This window comes from Mchenga conophoros, linkage group LG15 (assembly GCF_057382185.1).
Source record: "Mchenga conophoros isolate Kocher_MC1m ecotype Shallow Benthic linkage group LG15, M_conophoros_male_GT1.1, whole genome shotgun sequence".
NCBI lineage: Eukaryota > Metazoa > Chordata > Actinopteri > Cichliformes > Cichlidae > Mchenga > Mchenga conophoros.
Genome location: NC_140540.1, coordinates 33,814,924 through 33,835,675, shown reverse-complemented (window position 1 = coordinate 33,835,675; position 20,752 = coordinate 33,814,924). Strand labels below are relative to the sequence as shown.

The 20,752-nt window shown below is 40.0% G+C and overlaps 1 protein-coding gene across 1 annotated transcript; it reads left to right on the top strand.

Moving 5' to 3' along the window:
- Positions 1-596: 596 nt before the first annotated feature.
- Positions 597-20,467, top strand: hsf2 (heat shock transcription factor 2). Its single transcript, XM_085247048.1, has 12 exons — positions 597-929; positions 1,326-1,434; positions 6,951-7,078; positions 8,386-8,510; positions 9,263-9,338; positions 9,679-9,740; positions 10,955-11,033; positions 12,344-12,474; positions 13,615-13,902; positions 17,452-17,554; positions 18,388-18,454; positions 19,137-20,467. Exons 1-12 carry the CDS (start codon positions 837-839, stop codon positions 19,469-19,471), a joined length of 1,596 nt encoding a protein of 531 aa, XP_085103174.1. The 5' UTR covers positions 597-836; the 3' UTR covers positions 19,472-20,467.
- Positions 20,468-20,752: the final 285 nt, after the last annotated feature.

Sequence of the window (20,752 nt, the reverse complement as noted above, 5' to 3'; positions counted from 1 at the left end):
GCTGCCATAAGGTCAGAGGTGGGGTGCACCCTGGACAGCTCGCCGTATAAACATCTACTCCAATAATATGCAACAACCACAGTAGTACTATTAATCAAAATACACCATGTTTCATGACACTTATTCATTTATTCTCAGGTACATTCTGGTACTGATACCAGAATGTACTTTGATTTTCTTTTTTGTTTGTGAATGAATGAATAACTTTTCATTGCTCTTTAAGGAAATCTCCTCTCAGAACAGTAGTGACACACACACACTACAACTGTCTGTAAATTGTGCTACATTTGTATAGTGCATGGTTCTTTGTTATTTTATCTGCACGATATAAGTACAACAGTTATTTGATCTTTTTCACCACTACCTGCATTCCAAATATTGCAGGTGTGTGGTGGTTGTGAAACATGTATGCCAGCGATCCATCCTGACCACCCCACTGAGAATTTCCTGGCTCCGCCGCTGGATTGCACGTGAGCACGGGCTGGGTGATCCCCGCACCCTCCCCGTCCTATCGGAAACGTGTACATGGACGGACACGTTTGCGGGACCAATCGAGATTTCCGAGTAGAGTCTGGAACCCCCCCTTAAAAAAGTAAACGAGGGACTTGACGGAGACCGATGTGCAAAGCCTCTCTTTTGTTTGCATGAAACTCCACGTGAGAAGGCTTACGTAAAATCGTTTTTGACCAATCAGCTCCTGCTTACTAGAACCGGAAGTTGTACGCCATTGGCGTTTTCCTTAAAGCAAGACTTGACCAGCGTTTTTATAGGCTACAAAACAAACCTTATATTACGGTTTTTAAATTTCGAAGTGTACCTGTCGTTAAATTGGCAATATGAAACACAACTCGAATGTCCCAGCTTTCCTCACTAAATTGTGGACGTTGGTCGAGGACACAGACACCAATGAATTTATTTGCTGGAGTCAGGTAAAGTTAAAGCTGCATACAGCTAGCATGCTAGTTTTAAATGCCAAAGCAAACAAAACATTTAGCTAGCGAGAATAACCTTAATTTAAAAAACGGTAATCAAAATTAACAACAGGATGTGATCATCCTTGATTTTCATAACATGTATTCGACAAATTGCATTGTGCAAAGCTAAAAACAAACTATTAGCTAGCCAGTAATTTTTCTTTGCTGCGTGTCTGCTGCTTAGCTAGCCTACGCATACAGAACCAGTCCCTGCATGCGAGGATCAGTTTCAAATTTTGGCCTCTACAGGTTGATAATTGTGTTTGTGTGTAATTACGTACACGCTAAAATAGTTCCAGTTTTCTTTGAAGGTGCGTTCTCACTGTCGTAGTGTTGATTTTTTTTTTCCAGGAGGGCAACAGCTTTCTAGTTTTGGATGAGCAGCGCTTCGCCAAAGAGATCCTCCCCAAGTTTTTCAAGCACAATAACATGGCCAGTTTCATCAGGCAGCTCAACATGTGTAAGAATGCTTTCGTTACCTCATCTTGGTCTGTAGCTGTCAAAGCAAACGCATTCTGCTTCTGAAAGGTGTCCTTTTTTCTTCTGAAGAAGTTTGTTTGAATTTGGCTTTGTGTATTAGACAGCTACGCAGGTGCTTTGTAAGTAGTAACACACGTCAGTTCACTTCATTCATTTCTGTGCAAAGATCACAATCAGGTTATTGTTTAAACACCCATCCACTAGACCACCTAGCAAAAATGCATGGACAATATCAAGACCGCCATTGATTACAACTAATTTGTAGATTACTTTCACAGTTGTTTGTTATATGCCTTTGTTTTTTCACATTTTAAGTTATTATAGTCAGATTTAGGGTGGGAACCATGGAGTAGGCTGCGATACATCAACTTATGTCCTGTGGCATTTATCAGAGTCACATGCCATGGTCGTAATAAAGCTGTTGGCTTCACTACAAGTGTAGCGTGAGCTTCAGTCTTTCAGATACTCCATGCACCTTGTTGGTGAAGTTGTCCCTGAAACTGTTGTTCTGTGACATATCACAATAGCTTTATGACGGCATTCCGTTTGTCCTCCTTTTTTGTAGGTACCCCCTTATAAAGGTTAATGAAGTGTTAAGTAAGTGAAACTGATAGGGTAGTGTTTTTAGAGCAGTTGCATTAAAAAAAAAAACAACAACGTATTTTGCTTCATCTTATCCATGACCTTCAGGGCTCACAAAATTTCAAAATCCCTGGTAGCCCTTCGGGCAGGGACTCTTCAATTTTGGTAGCCCAAAATAAATTTAAGTAGCCCGAATAAAAAAGAGAGCAATTTTTTGATTGATGTTTTGTTTCCTTTACAATATTATACATTAAAGTATAATATTGTAAAGGAAACAAAACATTAATCAAAAAATTGTTGAAACACAAATTACAACATTGTATAAAAATTACAATCATCAACTCAAATACTTGGTTCTAATTGAACAGAAACTTCTATGAACTTGTAAGAACTGTGTAGGACATGAATCAGTCTGTGTCAGATCCTGAATTTGAAATTTCCACTGAAGTCACGGGTAAGAGGCAAGTGGAACCAAGATCGAGGCCATTTGCTTTTTGAAGTTTGCAAAGACTGCTAAATTTTGCCAGTGGTAGTTCACTATTTTCAACATAGTACGCTGTTTTAAACTGATTTTCAGGTTTATTTTTAGTATGTTATTTGCAATTGGTGTTTGTTCTGGGAAAGATATTGCAGACTGAGCAATAATGCATTTCTTGCATTTCTCATGGGTTCTAATGGGGGCCTTTCTTAAAATGACTGGTCCCAGTAACAAAGGCGCTTGTCGACTCAGAAATCGAGGGAAAACCAACAACACACCCGGCAGAACATTATGTTATTTACACGGGTGCACATAAGTGGTCCGCATGTGCGCATTTGCTGTCAAAATAAAAGAAGCGCACCAGATAAGAAGTTGCAACGTGCGTTTGCGTCCATATAAAAAGCACTGTTTTTGTCCGCTAGAGTGGGATTTTCACGGCACATTCTGCACCACATCTCTGTGCGTTCATCGTTTGTTTGAAGCCAGCTCACCTCCTGCAACCACTTTTCCGAGAATACATGCTTCTTTTGTGGTTCGGACTCCTTCTGACATTTCTTTGGAGGTGGAGGAACATCACAGTAATTGCTTAAAAATGACTTCGGTCGTTGCTGTGCTTTTTGGAAGTCGAATTTCCCAGAGGAACCCACCCGAGGGATTAATAAAGTTCTATCTTATCTTATCTTATCTTATCTTAAAGGAGCTTCTTCGATATCTTTAAGAGTTCTAAACAAATGTCTGTCCTCCTCCAGAAAATCCTATGTACGCAAACACGCGTTGCAACTTCTTATCTTGTGCGCATTTTTTATTTTGACAGCGAATGCGCACCTGCGGACCACTTATGTGCACCCCTGGTTATTTAGCTTGTCATATTGCAGCCACAGAAATTCTTTTGTCCATGAAACCATAAAGCTTCACTTTCTTTTTGCCTTATAGTCTGATTTGTCATAACTTTTCCGTTTTGTGGTAAGCTTTTCTTTGGCTGTCACTTCTTCACCCTGACCTGTCTTATTTGGCTCAGCAGAACTAAAATATATATCCTGCTGCTTTTACACACGCACTCACATAACGCTCAGCGATTCTCTGTGCACATGTTTAAGCTGCGGGAGATTTCACTTGTCATGTTTGCATAGTAAGCTAACGATTGATAAGACGATGTCAGAGGAATTGGTGCGCAAATTATCGTCATTCACCAAACAGTACTGTCGCTCTCTATACACAGTTCGCGCGATTGCAAAGTGAAAGCAAAAAACAAGCGCAAATTCAAACGCGATTTCAATATGTCACATATTGACAGTGGCTCACCGATGCCAATGACATAATTACCCAGCTACATTTCCGAAAGAATGCAAAAGCATTGACATATATTTTTCCTTCCTACAATAGCCCAACGGGCAGGGCAGAGAGAAATTTTGGTAGCCTGACTGGAAAAATCGCTAGCCCTGGGACGTCGGGCTAGCGATTTTGCGAGCCCTGACCTTATTGCAAAAGCAATCAGTATGATCTATTATTTCACTCCTAGTCTCATTTCCTTATCACTTGGGATAATTTTAGAGACTGCTGGATAGTATAGTAACCACATGGCATATTGCAAGTATTACCTGCTTCCTAGGAGACAATCTATTCAGTGCCATGCTCAGTCACTGGCTAGTGTGCCAGTCTGCATGGGCAAGATACTAATTCCAAGTAAGCACTTACAGCAGAGCAGAAATGCATTATATCCGAACCAGTCCATTTACTATGTATAGCTACTTACTGTAAAGAATTAACACTGTAAACTAGAGCAGGGCGATATGGCCAAAAGTATTTATCACGATATATATTTGAAAATTTGCAATAACGATATAACTGACGATATAATTGATGCGAGACAAAATACAACTCCACAACATTACTAGCACAAAAAGACAACCTTCCATTTATTTCCACTTAAACAAGAAGCTGGTTTTTATGTACATTAAAGCTTTATAAAAATGTAACAGTGCAAATGCAAATTCCTTGCTGAAAGTTTAACCAAAAGGCATTTCCAGTAGAAATGGGCTGACATATCCTGAGCATAACCATGTATAATATCCACTGAAGTTAAAAAGAGGTGCTTTGCAACATTAAACTGCAGTGTGCAGTACGTATTTTTCGGACCATAAGGTGCACGGGATTATAAGGCACATTAAGCGAAACAAAGCAGTCAGATAAATCAAACTTTATTAAACTCATTCTTCTTGCTTCCTCCACTTCTGTACCATTGATTCATTAATGTTGAATTCTCTGGCAGCTGCGCTATTCCCATGTTGTTGCAGTATATTAATGGCTAACCTCGTATTGTGGATGAATTATCTCAGTTGTTCTCCTGACTGAAGTTTGGTCCATTTACAGCATCCTGCCATGCGATTGCATTTGTCTCTAACTATCAGGAACTTTAACGTTAACTTTTATAAGTGGAAAAGTGTTAGTGTTCGTCCTCCAGCTTCACTGTTTATGTTATGCTAACATAGCTGTGTCGCTAGCGATCACGTAGCACATCATTATATACCAGTTAGCCCAACTTCAGTAACCCTACAAACGTCACTGCTGTTTAGTTTCCTGTCTTCATTTATGTTGGAAGTGATAGCAGAGCTGTACGTTTGAATTTTTTCAGAAATCTCTCAGTCAGAACATGCTATATCATGCTTAGGTAACTAGCGAGCTAAGTTCCGCTAGCTTCCTGCTAACTTCTAACTCCGTTAAATGTAATAACTTTTGTTTTCATGGATGCCTGGAAGTTAAACTTCATAGTTACACCTGGTAAAGCAGCAATGCTGATCGTTTTATTAAAGATGAAAGAATTTAGACAGTTTTAACTCTCAGTGATGCTGCAGTGTTCGTTTGACCTGAAGCATACGGAGTTTAGGACTCAGATTACTACCAGACTAAAGAGCATCTTAGTCCGACAAATACGACAATAACAACGGCCGCTTGCATGTTCTGCAAAAAAATGTGCTTTGTCGTGTATCTGACGGACAAACACCAAACCAGTTCCACATCGCTGAAGTTGCACCATTTTTACAAACCAATTCTGGTTCATCTGTTTCACTCAACAATCGGCCATGTGCGTATGAAAACAAAGGCACTGCGCATGCACGTTTTACTCATATTCTATCGCGATACTTCATTTTCCTATCATTGCCTAACATTATACCGGTATTACCGTGAACGGTATAATATGGCCCAGCCCTAGTGTAAAATCACCTTTTACGTTTTAAATTCAGGATGCGGTTGTTCTGCACCAATGTAACAATAAAATTGGCTAGAATCACGGGACTACAGCAGGCACTGTGTGACAGTTCTGTGACTCCCATTTTCAGCATTTCTACCAATTCTTTCTGAACAGTTTTGTCTTTTATGTTTTGTCTTTTAACCTGTAGGGCAGGGCATGTTTCTAAATGCCATTGTATTCAGGGTTAGGCCATAGTACCTGGTACCAGGTACTAAAATAGTACCTCCAAAGTGATCTGAGAAGGTACTGAAATCTGGTGTAAAAAGACTCCATGCCACCCATTGGCTAATCAGTGGCGTCACTCGATGAGTCATGAGAGAGTCTTGTTCTCAAAAATCAAAGCTGCCATTTTTGAAACCCAGCAACAAGGAAAATGGCAAGAAAAACAATGCTGTGGTCATCTGACAAAAAGCCACATAGCGAGCAGCAGGTAACTCATCGCCTCGACGTCCACCTTTGTTGTAGCGTTTGTGTCGCATACTAATAACATCAAGGGACGCTTGGCCGTGTTGCTGTAACAACAACCAGCCATTGGGTTGTAATGTGCCATATGGCCATTGTCAGCGTTCCATCAGGGCGCACCGTTTGACCATCAGTTTTCATCACGTGGTCAAAGGCTGAGTGTATCATCCATGGAGTGAATTATTGGAACTGGGCGGGTCTCCTGTGGGTCTCAGTGGTGGCTCTTCCCCTGAGCGAGTGTCCTCGGGTCACTTGTCCAGTTTTCTCAAATTTAGATTTTGTTTTGTTTTTTTATTCTTAAAAGAAATGCTGCACCCGATCCTGCCAACTTTTCAGCTCATAGCTCTTTGAGAATCACCTTCATATAGTAAAAATATTTTGTCTTTCAAACTGTTAACTTTTAATAAATTCAACAAAATTTTATTTTATTTCTATCGTCCAAATCACAGCAGCACTTGCTTTTGTTTTTATACTGTAAGGTAAATACCTTAGAATAATAGGGTAATTAGTGGAGCTCCCACCAGGCATCGAGTCAGTCACGTGACTACAAGCTATGGACTTAGAGGGGGCAAAAGTCACAAAACACTGAAATCTATGATATAATTTTAAGTTTTTGGTTTTTGATCGTATGACTGTACAAGTGTCAGTATACTGTATATATACTTGAAATCCAGGGTCAATTGATTGTTTGTTTTTCTTCCCTGTTCTTTGTGTCTGTGTGTAGATGGATTCCGTAAGGTGATGCACATTGATACAGGCATTGTGAAACAGGAGAGAGACGGTCCAGTGGAATTTCAGCACCCCTACTTCAGACAAGGACAAGATGATCTGTTGGAGAACATCAAGAGGAAGGTGGTGTCTTCCACCATTGTGTCATGTAAAAATGTAGCTAAAGTTACCCCCATGATTCAGACAGCTGCCAGTATCTATGAGTCCCAAACCTTGATGACTTAAAAAATTGATTGTTGTTTGTCAAAAACATCCTCCTGCTCCTTGGAAACCTCCTGACCTTCACCATCATATTTTTCAAATGTATACAATTTCATTAGGAGTCTAAATGTAAGATGCAAATGACAGCTTCCATTGTCTTCTAGTTAGGTTGAGAGAAGACACTTTCAAGTTTGTCAGGGAATTTGTTTTAGTCCATTTGAAATTGTGTGCTTCTTACTGATAAACTGAGGCTGCTGAACTACAGTTCCATGATATGAGAGTTCTGACATTTTTCCACTAACTGTAAAACAGTGAAGAGTAACATAAGAGGGTATAATCCTTAGTAGCATAAGGAACAAATGTTTTTACCCTTCAGCTGTGAAAAGCTCATGTGATATTGTCACCCTGCGGGGCAGGCTGGCAACATGGACACGCCAATTTGTGAATGCAATAACCCAAGAAGGAAGTCACCTAGGGTTTTGAAATTGATGCCATAGATGCATCTACTAAAAATCATGGAGCAGTTAAAATCTTAGTGACCTCGACCTCAAGGTCAAGGTCAGAATTCAAGTTTTCTGAAAATCAGGTGATTGCTAACAAAGCGATCTAAGATTTTGAAATTGATACCATAGGTGCATCTACTAGGAGGCTGAGGAGTACCAGCACCCATGTTTTGTTTTTTTCCTGATCTCTGGGGGATTTCCAGAAAATGGTAATGCAACGTGCAGCCAGACTCTGATAGTGTAGAAAGAGGCGCTGGTGTGAATGAGGCAAGTTGTGTTTTTGAGTGCTCGGGGTAGAAAAGCGCTATATAAGAACCAGTCCATTTCCATTTATCATACACAACCATGTGTTAAGAAGCTCCAGTCGATTGAAATGCTGCCTTGTTTTAGGAAGTAAATATGGAACAAAGTATTTTGCAAACCATTTCCTTTTTTTCTGAATCAAAAAATGATTTTCAGTCAGAAAATTCAAATGTCATTCCAAAATTTTATTTTTTTTTTACATTTAGCCTATACCACAGTCACATTTGGACCCCTCTATTTGTTTAGTGTCATTACAAGGACGACAGTAACAACTGTTACTTCGCAAATAGTCTCAGCTGTGCTAAATCATCTCAGAGAGAGTTTGTTGATGAAACCATCTGCTCAGTCTTCTGATCCATTGTGGCAGATCACAACTTTGCTGTCCTTTAAGCACAAGACTTAGTCATGCTTTATGTTTTTCAGGTTTCTAATGCTCGACCAGAGGACAACAAGATTCGACAGGAAGACCTGACCAAGATTTTGGCAAGTGTTCAAAGTGTTCACAGCAAACAGGAGAACATCGATGCCCTGTTGGCAACACTCAAGAGGTGAGTGTAGGGCTTTAAACCAACAGATGCAAACCAACACATCTGGAGAAGTTGCATGTAAAGGTTTTGGTCAGTAAATAGTCATTTGTATTTCTTATTGTTATTGGTATCATTTTTTTTAACACAACAAAAATACAGAAACCTATCACACCTGACACTATGTATGTTCTGAACAGGTCACCGTCAATCACAGAGCTTGGTCGTGTAGCCTGCTGGATGAAGTGGTAGTTACATGTTAAAGTAACACCCAACTAAATAACAGGTTTCTCACCAGAAAGTTAAATTGTTCCATCCACTTTTAAAACATTGTTTCTTTTTTGCACATTGGCAGTGTTTCAAAGTGAACATCTCAATGGCCATTGCGCATAAAAGCCTGTAATTTTCACTCGTCTTTCCTGCTATCAAAATGCACCAGGACCTGTAATTTAGGAGAAATAAGTCAAAAAATATACCTTTGAGATATTCCTGTTTGTGCCAGAACAAAGGCATGAAAACACATCTCTTAAAGTGTTTTATATTTGAAGTTAAAATAGATAAACTATATATGTTCCATTAAAATTGTTATGCAGATCAGAGAGAGTTGAGCAGTAAGCTCGTGCTGATTTGAGATGTAATAACCCGATTGTGTTTGATCAGTGTATCAGGAAGGAATTCTTACATGAATGCAAGACTGTGTAATCGAATACTGAATCTTACAGGTGACAGCTGGTCCTGTAGTCCAATCTGTTGACTGCAAAAATCGTATTTTTCAGAGAGAACGAGTCTCTGTGGCGAGAGTTATCAGATCTGAGACAGAAACATGCCCACCAACAACAGCTCATCAAAAAGGTCAGCAGTCATATGATTTGGAACTGTATTCATAAGTTATGATTGTATCTTCATTAGATTATACTGAATTTAAAGTTGAACTTCTTTTGTAATAAATGTCATAATATTATGCCTTATTATTCATGTTATGTTGTTGATATGTTATTAAAAGACTCTTTCTAATTACTTGGTACATTGAAAGCTAAACAAGTTTTTTAGTGATTTATCCCGTTTCTTTTACCACCTAATTTTTCAGCAGCCAGACGTAAAACCTTTATCAGCATGTATTAAAAATACAGAGATGAAAAGCGATGAAGTGTTCATGTCAGGCTTGAATTTTTCATACTGGTCTTTTTTTCAGTTGCTCCATTTTATTGTTACATTGGTGCAGAACAACCGCATCCTGAATTTAAAACGTAAAAGGTGAGTTTACAGTGTTAATTCTTTACAGTAAGTAGCTATACATAGTAAATGGACTGGTTCGGATATAATGCATTTCTGCTCTGCTGTAAGTGCTTACTTGGAATTAGTATCTTGCCCATGCAGACTGGCACAGTAAGGAATCAAACCACAAACCTTCTGATTAGTAGATGACCACCCCTATACTAATAAGTTGCCAAAAACCTTGTGTGTTAAAGATAAATAAATAGTAACAAAAGTAACGGTCAAGATGTAATTTAGGGAGGGGAAAAAAACTGTGTGGTAAGCGGTAAGTAAGACTGCTCGTGGATAAAGGGCGTCTGTTTCCAGTAAGGGTCCCCAGGCTAGGATCCTGTGGTACTTACAGATACAGACAGACTGGTGATGGCTAACCAACTGGAGACACCAGTGGTGGGCAAGCAGACGACTAATCCTGTAGTGATGTTGACTACTGAGGACAGACACCCTCTCTACTTTTAGGATTAGGCTTAAAACTTTCCATTTTGACAGTATACAATAGTAAGGGCTGGATCAGGTGATCCTGAATCCTTCCTTAGTTAAGCTGCTAAAGGTCTAGGCTGCTGGGGGATTCCCATGATGCAGGGTTTCTTTTTGACTAAACTCACTATGTGTTTATACACCTCTACATTTAATTATTAGTTATATTCATCTTTGGTCTTCATATTGTCTTCATCCCCTCATCCCAACCGGTCGCAGCAGATGGCCACACCTCCCTGAGCCTGGTTTTGCTGGAGTTTTCTGCCCGTTAATAGGGAGTTTTTCTTTCCCACTGTTTCAAAGGGCTTTGCTCAAAGGGGGTTATATGATTGTTGGGGTTTTCTTTGTATTATTGTAGGGCATTTATACTTACTGTACAAGGCGCCTCGAGGCAAAAGAAAATTGAATTACATTTTGGAAGTGGGGTTGTCAGTTTTATGTAAGGCGTATGTGATAAAAATAATTCACTAGTATAACACTAATATCATACTAATAAAGTTACTGTTGTAGGTGTTTCAAAGTGTAACTTTTTGTGAGTTTAAATTATACAAATGATAAAGCTGCTTTTTTATTGATTACTAGTGACATAAAATATTAGTTTGGTTTTCAACAAAGGGTTGGCCATTAAATACAATGGTACAACAAATAAGAACTTTTAACAATAAAGATGTTTTCCAAAGGACTACCATATCACAGTTTTTGTCTTTGTTTTTAAACAGGCCCATTCTTATGAATGGCAATGGGAAGAAGCCCAAATTCATTCACCAGATCTATGATGACAAAGTGTGTGTTGAACAGGTCAGTAAAGAATGGTTACTGTTCACATTATGCTTTTCAAAAGTATTGTTTTTAAGTGCTGCCTTAAATAAATTAGAAGTCTAGTGATACCAGAAATGTTTCCTGTATGATTACCAATACAGTAACTCTGAACTCAGTACCCAACTTTGTACCACAGCAGAAAAATGAAAATTTCTATAATGTTAGCCATTGCAAATATTTTATCTAACTGAACATAATTAATTTTACAATCACAATGGTAACGTGTATTTCAGGATAACAACACCAAGTACTATCTCATTAACAAGTCAATCACGAGCTGCTGCTCTTGTGGGTCTCTTTAATATGTAGTTTTTTTATGTGGCTGGCCTTAGTCTTCAGCATGTTGCTGTAGCTGATTTGCAGCAACTAACCAAACCAAAGCAATACAAGACAAGCGACTGGCTTCCTGTGTTGACACAGGTTCTTGGCATTTAGTTTGAAAGTCCTGATTGTAATTCAATTAATCTGATGGTCTGATTAATTTAGAGAGGTACTGAGTTTTTCCATGTAAGAATGAATGTATTTATTAACTTTTTGGTAAAATTAGAGTAAGAGAAGTATATTTATAACTACAAGCCTCATTCATCCATTCACAAATCCTGTCATACAGGCACTTCATTCTCTGTCCAAGTACTTTGCCAAGCACACAAACACTCACACTCACTATAAACTGATGCTTTGGGGTAGTTCAGGGACTCAAACTAGAGGAGCCAGACTGAATCACTCACCTTCTAATTTAATAGAAAGTGTGCTGGACGTCCTGAGCAGTAGTCACACTAAATGATCAAATACAAATTCAAAACAGTTTGTTTTATTATTTTTTTTGGGATGGATCCCAGTTTTGCTGTTCTTTGCATACTAAGGTTTTAAGTTGTATTTGTAGATGCAGTGAAGAACTCTGCCCCTGACCGTTGGTCACAGATGTGCTTGTGCAGGCAGTGATTGCCACAGCAGAACTGTCTACTCTTGAGGCTGTGGCTCTAAGTGCCTAAAGTTATTGACTATTCAAAATTTGCTTTTATATTTTTCTCTGCGTACAGATTTCATTCATCTAAGACTATGAACAACAGATGATGATATTCCCAAATTCTTTGCAATTTAAAGTTGAAATGTTCCGCTTTAAGGGTTTTGTTCACCTTGCTGTGCGTGTGTGCGTGTGTGCGTGCGTGCGTGCGTGCGTGCGTGCGTGGTCCTAAAGTTGAGCATTGGCATGTTGATTATATCATCTTGTAAGAGCTCTGTAAACAATCTTTTCTAAAGTCATGAATCTCTCTGTGCCCCGTGTTAAGTCCTCTGTCAGTAGTATCAATGGCGTAAAGGGTTCTGAGCTGTCTGATGATGTCATTATCTGTGACTTGCCTGAGAATGATGGAGAGGTAACGTCGGAGATCACAGAAGAGTCACAAGCCTACGAGCAAGGGTAAGACGATTTACCTAAGACTTCTTGAAAGGCATTAGCATTCTGCCCTTATAACATCAGATGGTAACATCTTAACAGCTGTAGTAGAGGTGTGCTTTGCTCTGTCAAGTGCCTTTGAAGATGTTGAATTGGTACTCCAACCTGCTACACTGAACAATGGAATAGTCAGTTTGCATCAATACAATCTATATAGTGTCATTACATGACATGTTGCTACCAAACAAGACCCATCATACTTGCTGAGCTCTTTGTAGCTGTGAAGTAGTTACAGTGGTGTGAAAAACTATTTGATTCCCCCCCCCGTTTTTTTTTGTTTGTTTGTTTGTTTGTTTTTTTAAATATGTTTGTCACACTTAAAGTGTAAAGAGTGATGCACCATTGCATGCATCAATTACATCCTTTGGTGGACATAAATGATTCCCCAAATACTTATTTGGGAAACTAAAAAAGCAGTTCTGCATGGCATGATCGCTTCATATGCATCAAATAAAAAACACACCAAACAAGAAATCAAATGTGAAGCACAAAATGACAGAACTATAAATCTATTTGCAACCAATCAGTTTGAAAAAGCTTTGTGAAATAAGGAAAATAATTTGGAATTAAACTCATTGTTAAAAATGAGGTCCACAGATTCCAGTACAATTAGGAAAAACAGGTAAATACCTAGCAAATCTTTCTGATGTATTTCTGTTCCTTCGCGGGCCCTTGGATCAGTCGACCAGCTGCTTTTGGTTGTCCCAAAAATTGAGGTTTTTCACTTGTGGCTCGTTTTCACCTCGTCCTGTTTTCCTTTTTGTATGTCCTTGTCTTGTGTTATTGTTGCTTTGCTAAAAAAAAATTTTTTAAATAATGATAATAAATTTTAAAAAGAGGAAAACAACACACTTCACTTTCAACATTTGTTCATTTTTCAATTCAATACAGGTTTGAAATAATTTGCATATTATTGCAACATTGTGGTGTTAATTTTCCCACTAAATATTTTACTTTAAAGACTGGTAATGTATATGGCAACCAGTGCCATAAAGTCTTTGCCAGTTAAGTAAAATGACAATACACTGACTTTAGAAAGTTGTGTTTAGGTTAAGTTTTAAATATATTCATATAGTTAAATATATTCTATATGTTTTCCTTCAGCGATGTCGAAATTGTGGAAGTAGAGCTCGAGAGCTGTCCAGTGCTTCCAGCTGAAACAGAGGTGTGCACCACCATTACAGAAGGCCTCAAACACACTGAAGCTGTGTCGGCAGCCGCAGCAGATGACGGTCAGAGGAGCAGCACTCTAGACAGCAGTGGAACAACTAGTAGTGCCCTACAGCTTAATAAACCCTCAGTGCTGAGTCTTGAGGACCCCGTGAAAATGATGGATTCCATCTTGAATGAGAATGGAGCAGCAATATCACAGAACATCAACCTGTTGGGGAAGTAAGTTTGAACCGAAATTCTCACTGAATATTGATGCTTCATTGGTTGTTTAGATTGTGAGACTTTTATTTTCAAATAAGACTATCGATCCCTTTCAGATGTTTACAAAACATTTAAATGGAGCACTGAGCTGATGTGGAACTGATGGCTGACTGGTTACACTGAGGTCATCCCTTGGTTATAAGATACTCTGTGACCCAGATCCTTCTGTGTGAAAAACTGATCTTCCAAACTACGCGGGGGATCATCGTAGTGTAATGCATAGTCAGTTAAACTGGTGTGTGAATATGGGTCACTCTAATGTTGTTGGACCCTTGTGGCCCTCGTGAGTCTTTTACTGATGATTTGGTAAGAAACATGAATGTTAGTAGCCAGGTAGAGGTCATTTTGTCGGCCTCTGGCAGTGCTCCTCCTGTTCTTTGCACAAAGAAGCAGACATTGGTCTTGCCGTTGGATAGATGCTTTTTTTTGGGGGGGGGGGGGGGCTGTCTTTTGTTATCTTGTGCACATTCTTGAGATTATGCTGGGTGACATCAAAATGTCTTGTGATGGTGTATATAAAGATGAGACAGCACTTTTACTGGGCTGCAGGTACCGTCTCATGCTACAAGTAGTGAAATGGACACTTAACAAGAAGCAGAACTCAAGTAAAATTAGTCGGGAAGGATGGTCTGTGTCTACCACCTGTAAAACCACCTTGTTGGGGTTGTCTTGTGCACTTGTTAAGAAGTTCAGCAAGCTGTCTATACCTGAGGACTTGGAAGCTGCCAAACAAACACTCACAGGCTTTGCCACCTGCTTGAAGAAGCGGAGAGATGGTCACCAGGAGAATAAACCAGATATTCTCCACTGGCCATCCAATAGCTGGCATTTTGGCTAAGTCTCAAATATGTTCAAAGGATGGCTAGAGGGCAAAGGAGCACGATACTGGTTTTTTTTCTCACCAGTAGCTCTGACGTCACATGTAAACTGTAGATAGAGGCTGGGGTTAACCACACCAGGCAAGACCCCAGGAGCAGGCTGTGCAAAAATAGCTAAATAGTTGACACACAACTGGATGTTTCCACGGGACAGTGATCGCTACGTTTCTGAAATATGTAAACTACGCTTTAAAGCTAGGTCTGCCCCAGGTAATCAAATAATTTAAATGAACTCTGGAATTCTGCTAGCCAAATATCGAGTAGCCTAATATCAAGTGAGAACTACACGAGAAGTTACATTTAAAAGCTATCATTGGATTACATGTGCAGTATCAAATGCACCCTTCCCATGTTTGTAACATGTAATGTCTTAGCTTTAACAAGGCGTTATAGAAATGTCCATGTGGAGGCCAAAAAAAGTCTTTCGTTTTCTGCCTGCTAGTTATTTATACTGGGTTTCTTTAGCTGTTTACCAGCTAAAGTTCCCACGGCACATTGTAAAAACATCCCTCTGGCCAGACATGATCATTATTTCTGATGCCTCAAAACATCTGATCATGCTGGAACTCACAGTGCCCTGGTAAGAGCAGATCCAAGAGGCCAACGAGAGAAAGCGCGCAAAGTACCAGGAACTAGTGCAGGACTGCAGGGGAAGGGGCTGCAAGACTTTCTATGAGTAGGGATGGGTACCGGTGTCCGGTGCCATGATGGCACCGGTTCTGACATAAACGGTAGTAACCAGACCGAAAAGCAGCGCACATTTCGGTGCTTTATTTCGGTGCTTTTTTTTTTTCCTGAGCTGTGATACACTTCTAGCCAATAATTTTACGTTTCCGAGGATAGTAGGCGGGTCCAGGTACGTGCGTTCTTTTAGAGCAGAGCTACAGATTAAAATGTCCAAGGCGAAGCGGTCAAAAGTCTGGCTGTACTTCACAGCAAAATATGCAAACTCAGCAGCCTGCAACAAGTGCTTTAAGCTGATACTGTGATACTGTCAAAGGAGGTAACACCTCGAATCCGATGAAACACCTGGCGACGCATAGCGTTTTTTTTAAAAGCCCAGAAATGCGCCGTATGATAGCTTGCTGCGAGACCTCACACCGAGCACATCTACTGTGCGTGGGTTGCCTGTTATCTGACCCGGAGTTAGCAATATCCCCCAAAAACCCCGAAGAGGAGAGTCCTGGCCCCTAGCCCTGCCAGTGTAGCAGAAATGATGACGGATGATGATGCAGCGGCAGCCGTTCTTCTCTGCGTGAGTAGCTTAATGTTCGTGTGTAATTTACGTTGAGTAGGCTAACCACGTTATTACATTAATGCATGTAAAGTGAACTAGCAAACATCATCATAGCTACATGCGGCTGTCTTCTTGTTTGATGGCAGATACTCCCTTCACCCTGGCCAAAAAGGCTAAAATGACCAAAGAAAAAGTGGAAAACAGCTAAACATGAGAGGTTTAGGACAAAGTTTGTGTTTTTTCCATTGTTTAAGCACTGCTTCCAGCCAAGAGTGATGCCATATATGCCCCATAGCTGCAGAAAAGGCTAACATTGTTATCTTTTTACAAAAAACCAGCTGAACATGAGAGGTTTTTGGACCAATTTTGTGTTCTCCATTCTTTAAGCACCGGTTTGAGCACCGTTTGAGCACCGGCACCGTTTCAAAAGTACCGATTTGGCACCGGTATCGGATAAAACCTAAACGATACCCATCCCTATCTATGAGCCCATAGAAGTGGGTTGTAGGGGCTTTGCAGGACAATCACTCTGCAAAGTCCTGGGCCGACTGGGAGTGGCTGGGGCAGCCAAGAAGAGGGCTATCCAGGCTGTGAACAAAGCGGCAGAGAAAGCCACAAGGTGGCTGTGGATTGAGAGGGCTGATCCATGGGCAGCTACTGGTACCAAGTTGGGGCCTGATCACCCCCGGCTGGGTCGCCTGGGCGAGGGTGTATGATGTTGCGAGACCTGAAACACCTGAGGATACATCACAGAAGATGCGTACCAGTGCATCCAGGAGATGTGTCTTGCATAGCCAGCCTGTCCTTGGATTAGCCACTTAGTTCTCCAAACCCTTTCACTACAACAGTACCACTTTCTGCAAGGCAGCACAAATCACAGATTGTTTTTGGCAAGCCATATAAACTTTCACTGGAAATCAGTTATGGTTAATGTCATGTGTTAGACTGGTCAGGCACAGTTTCCCAAGAACACTGATTACACTGAACCTTATCTTAGCTAATTAGCACATACCCTTGCTCTGACCTTCCAAGCTGGATTGACCCATCCATACTGACAGTATATGTTGCTGTGTTTATGCTGTCTGTACAGAGTCATGAAAGCAACATTGTAAGGGGGCTGATTATGCACAAGATGCATATGTAACATTGTAAAAGCATTGCATGTGCGTTGCTGTTTTTAGTATTTTAAATACTTTGCTGTGTGCTGTGTGCAGTATGCGAACCACAAATTCCCCAAATTCTAGACAGCTGAACAGGCATGTAGTACATTTAAGTGTCTAGTGCTGTCACATTTTAACTCTACAACTCCATGTTGGTCATGTGATCATGTGAATATGGTGTTCCATTTCATTCATTTTATTTAACGTGTGTGAATTTGTCTTTTTTTGTTAGGGTGGAACTCATGGACTATCTGGATAGTATTGACTGCAGTCTAGAGGACTTCCAGGCCATGCTTTATGGAAAACAGTGTGGCATTGATTTTGATACTCAAGAGGTAAGATAGCATTATACACACACACATCATAAACACCCACTTAGGTCATTGGTGGTTTCTAGCCTTAGTCAAACTGATCAGATGTGTTATCCAAAACTGGATAAGCTGACCATTGGTACTTCCACTGCTATAAAGGTAATGTAATGGGAGTATTTTGAGGTAAAAATATGGAAGGAGCCACCCATTCATTTTCTGCTGCCTGTCCATCTCTGGGACGCAGGAAAGCCAAACCTACCTCTCCCCATCAACCTCCTCCAAGCTCTTCTGGGGGAGGGGGCGCTGAGGCATTCCCAAGTTGGCTGAGACATAGTCTTGCCAGTGTGTCTCCTCTTAGTTTCGACATGCCTGAATCACCTCACCTAAGAGGTGGTTCTAGTCAAGTGTCTGACTCTGTTATCTCAGGGCTTTCAATTGGAGGGAGGACTTTTGTTTTAAGTCCTTCCTGAATGACCAAGCTGCTAACCTCTTCACTATCTGGCCTAGATACTCTACAGAGCAAGCTTCTTTTTCTCTGCTTGTATCAACAATCTCATTCTTTTAGTCACTACCAAAAAGCCATGGCCATAGATGAGAGTGGCAACATAGATTGACTGGTAAACTAATAGCGTCGATTGCACACTCGGCAAGAAGAGACTGCAGCTGCACCAGTCTGCACGTGCCAGTTTTCTTCTCAGAGACACTTGCAAGTGTTCCACATATGGCAGCAGCTCATTCCCTGTCTGTAAGAATATTTGTTCTTGAACATGTAAATCTGTTCTCTAACTTCTAATTTACATCTATGCTGTTAGCTTTTGTCTGTTTTAAAGCTTCTGTCTTGTGATGTCACCCTTCAGGAGAATGTGCCCTCCAAAGGGAGCACAGCAGAGGTGAACAAAGGGAGGAGTGAGGAAGATAACACAGGTAAGGATAAACCACACAATGAACCAAAGATAGTTTTAAATTAGCCATTGGATATATTGCAAATCCAAAAGGTACTGCTGAAATGAGTTAGATGCATATGGATGTCATTATTTTCTAAATTACAATACAACAGATGTACAGTAACTATGTACTTTCAGTATCCTGTAGGCAATTACTGATTGTTAATGCTATAAAGTCGTCACTGTTTTGTGCTGTAAATCTGTAATACAGACTGTTATAAGCAGTTACAAGCAAAACAATCTTCCTAAGATTAGTACTTAATTTGGTATGATACTACTGAAACATTACACTTTATTAGGGTTAATGATACTTCATATAATGCCATTTAAGCTTTTATTTCCCACACTGTGGTGTGAACTTGCTGGTTTTATTTAATAAGCAGCTGATTAAGATTTGGAGTAATATCTAAAATTACAATTAATTAACAACTCTCTCTACCTGCAACATTGTGTCTCCAAATCGGCGTCAGAGAGCAGACATTCAAATATTTCACAAGTTTAGTTAGTGTTGATTGTTTGAAGCTCTTTTCTTTATGACATGAGCAGATGATCATTAATGTTATGTTGTTAATAAAGTTAGGAAAAGTAAAGGATGTTTCACGTGTTTTTCTTCATTGAACCAGATATATTTAAAGTTTGTTTTTTGTTGCTCCCCCAACAAGATAAGCAGCTGATCCAGTACACCACCTGCCCTCTGTTGGCTTTCCTCGATGGCTGTATTCCTCCTCCAGACCTGGATCTAGCCATAGACGGCAGCAGCACAGGCTCCTCAAGCACCCAACATGAGCCTTCTTCCAGCTCTGTGGCTTCTATTGATGCTGAGAAGTCATCAGAGATAGTGGACACCAGCTTGGAGTCGAAGCAGGCACATCGCAGCTCGCTGATTCGCCTGGAGCCCCTGACAGAGGCAGAAGCTAGTGAGGAGACCCTGTTCTACCTATGTGAACTGAGTCCTGCTGGGCCTGAAGCTGATTCAGTTCAGCTTAGCAGAGTGTGAACACCGAGACTGCTTCAATCACAGACTGTATCCCTCAGTTATGTTAATACTTCCTCTCATCTCTGGAGTTCTTTTAAACAGCAGAAAATGAAGCGAAAATCTTCGCGGCTGCAGTTTGGACACATTTTTAGATTTATGACTTTGGCTTTGGGTAATAGTCAGTCACTCAAAAGTCACATCTGATTACTCCATACTCATTCTCTTTGTGTTCTGTAAGGAAAACAATCCAGGAAAATCCTGGAAGGTGTGTTCGTCATCTGTGGGAGGGGCACAAAGAGCTAAATGAACTTCCACATTTCTGAAACTTGATCATTTTACTTTCAAGTTCTAGAACTTGAATTTTTTTTTCAAATCAAAGGTCTCAAATGTAAAAATAAGGCACAAAGTGGAGGCATTGTAATCACTTGTGTATAAGCTCTGTTCATCTCTGTGCTGCTGGATCCACAGACAGAAGAATACATTGGCTTTCGTTCCATCTCCTTCAGCGTCTTTGTAGTCTAAAGAAAACTGCTTCAGTTTTGCTTCTACAACTTTAGTGAGGATGAACAGTAAACTGTTGTATATAATTTAATAATCTATTTATTCTAGTTTTTGTTTATATTTGGCTTAATGTTTGTGCACAGAGCTTAGACTTTTCATTAAGCAACATTCCTGCAGATTGTGTTTTGTTTAGGGAACACCTCGGAAAGTAACTTGTACATTTACATTCAGTTGAATTCTGGAGGACTGGGGCAAACACTGGATTAAAAACGGAAACAGAGGATAATATTCAATCCTTCAGTCAGCTCATAGTTTTCATTCTCAGAACTGCAGACAGAAAAAATCTTGATGATAATATGTGAGTGGCTTTAGCATGTGTGCATGCTACAGATATGATAGATGTGGAAAGAATGCGCTGTGTCCACCCGACCACACACGAGACATACAAAATATATATTGCGAAATCTGTCCTGCATTCCTTTAGCAGTATATAACAATAAAGTTGAGTTGTTGTAAGTGTCAGTGTGTTTTTTGGAACGGTGGTCATAGATCATAGAGAAGTTTGATTTCTGTTTTATCATCACCCGGCCGGGCAGACAGTAGCTCCAAAATGAGGCACAGTACAGTTGGTGCTCCTACTACAAATTCAGTGACAGAGGTCAAGTTTTCTGAACATTTTGTGAATGTGCTAACTGAAGAAAGAAGCCACCTACCATTTTTAAATTTATACCTTATTTATTGGGAGACTGAGGGCCAGCAGCATTTTAACCTTTTAGCATTTTGTACACAATAAGACAAATA

What these genes read in the sequence shown, in the direction of transcription:
- hsf2 (XM_085247048.1), top strand. Translation starts at nt 837, where the DNA reads ATGAAACACAACTCGAATGTCCCAGCTTTCCTCACTAAATTGTGGACG. An exon ending in AACATCAACCTGTTGGGGAA is followed by an intron (nt 13,903 to 17,451) that starts GTAAGTTTGAAC and finishes TTTTTTTGTTAG; the next exon opens with GGTGGAACTCATGGACTATC. An exon ending in TTGATTTTGATACTCAAGAG is followed by an intron (nt 17,555 to 18,387) that starts GTAAGATAGCAT and finishes GTCACCCTTCAG; the next exon opens with GAGAATGTGCCCTCCAAAGG.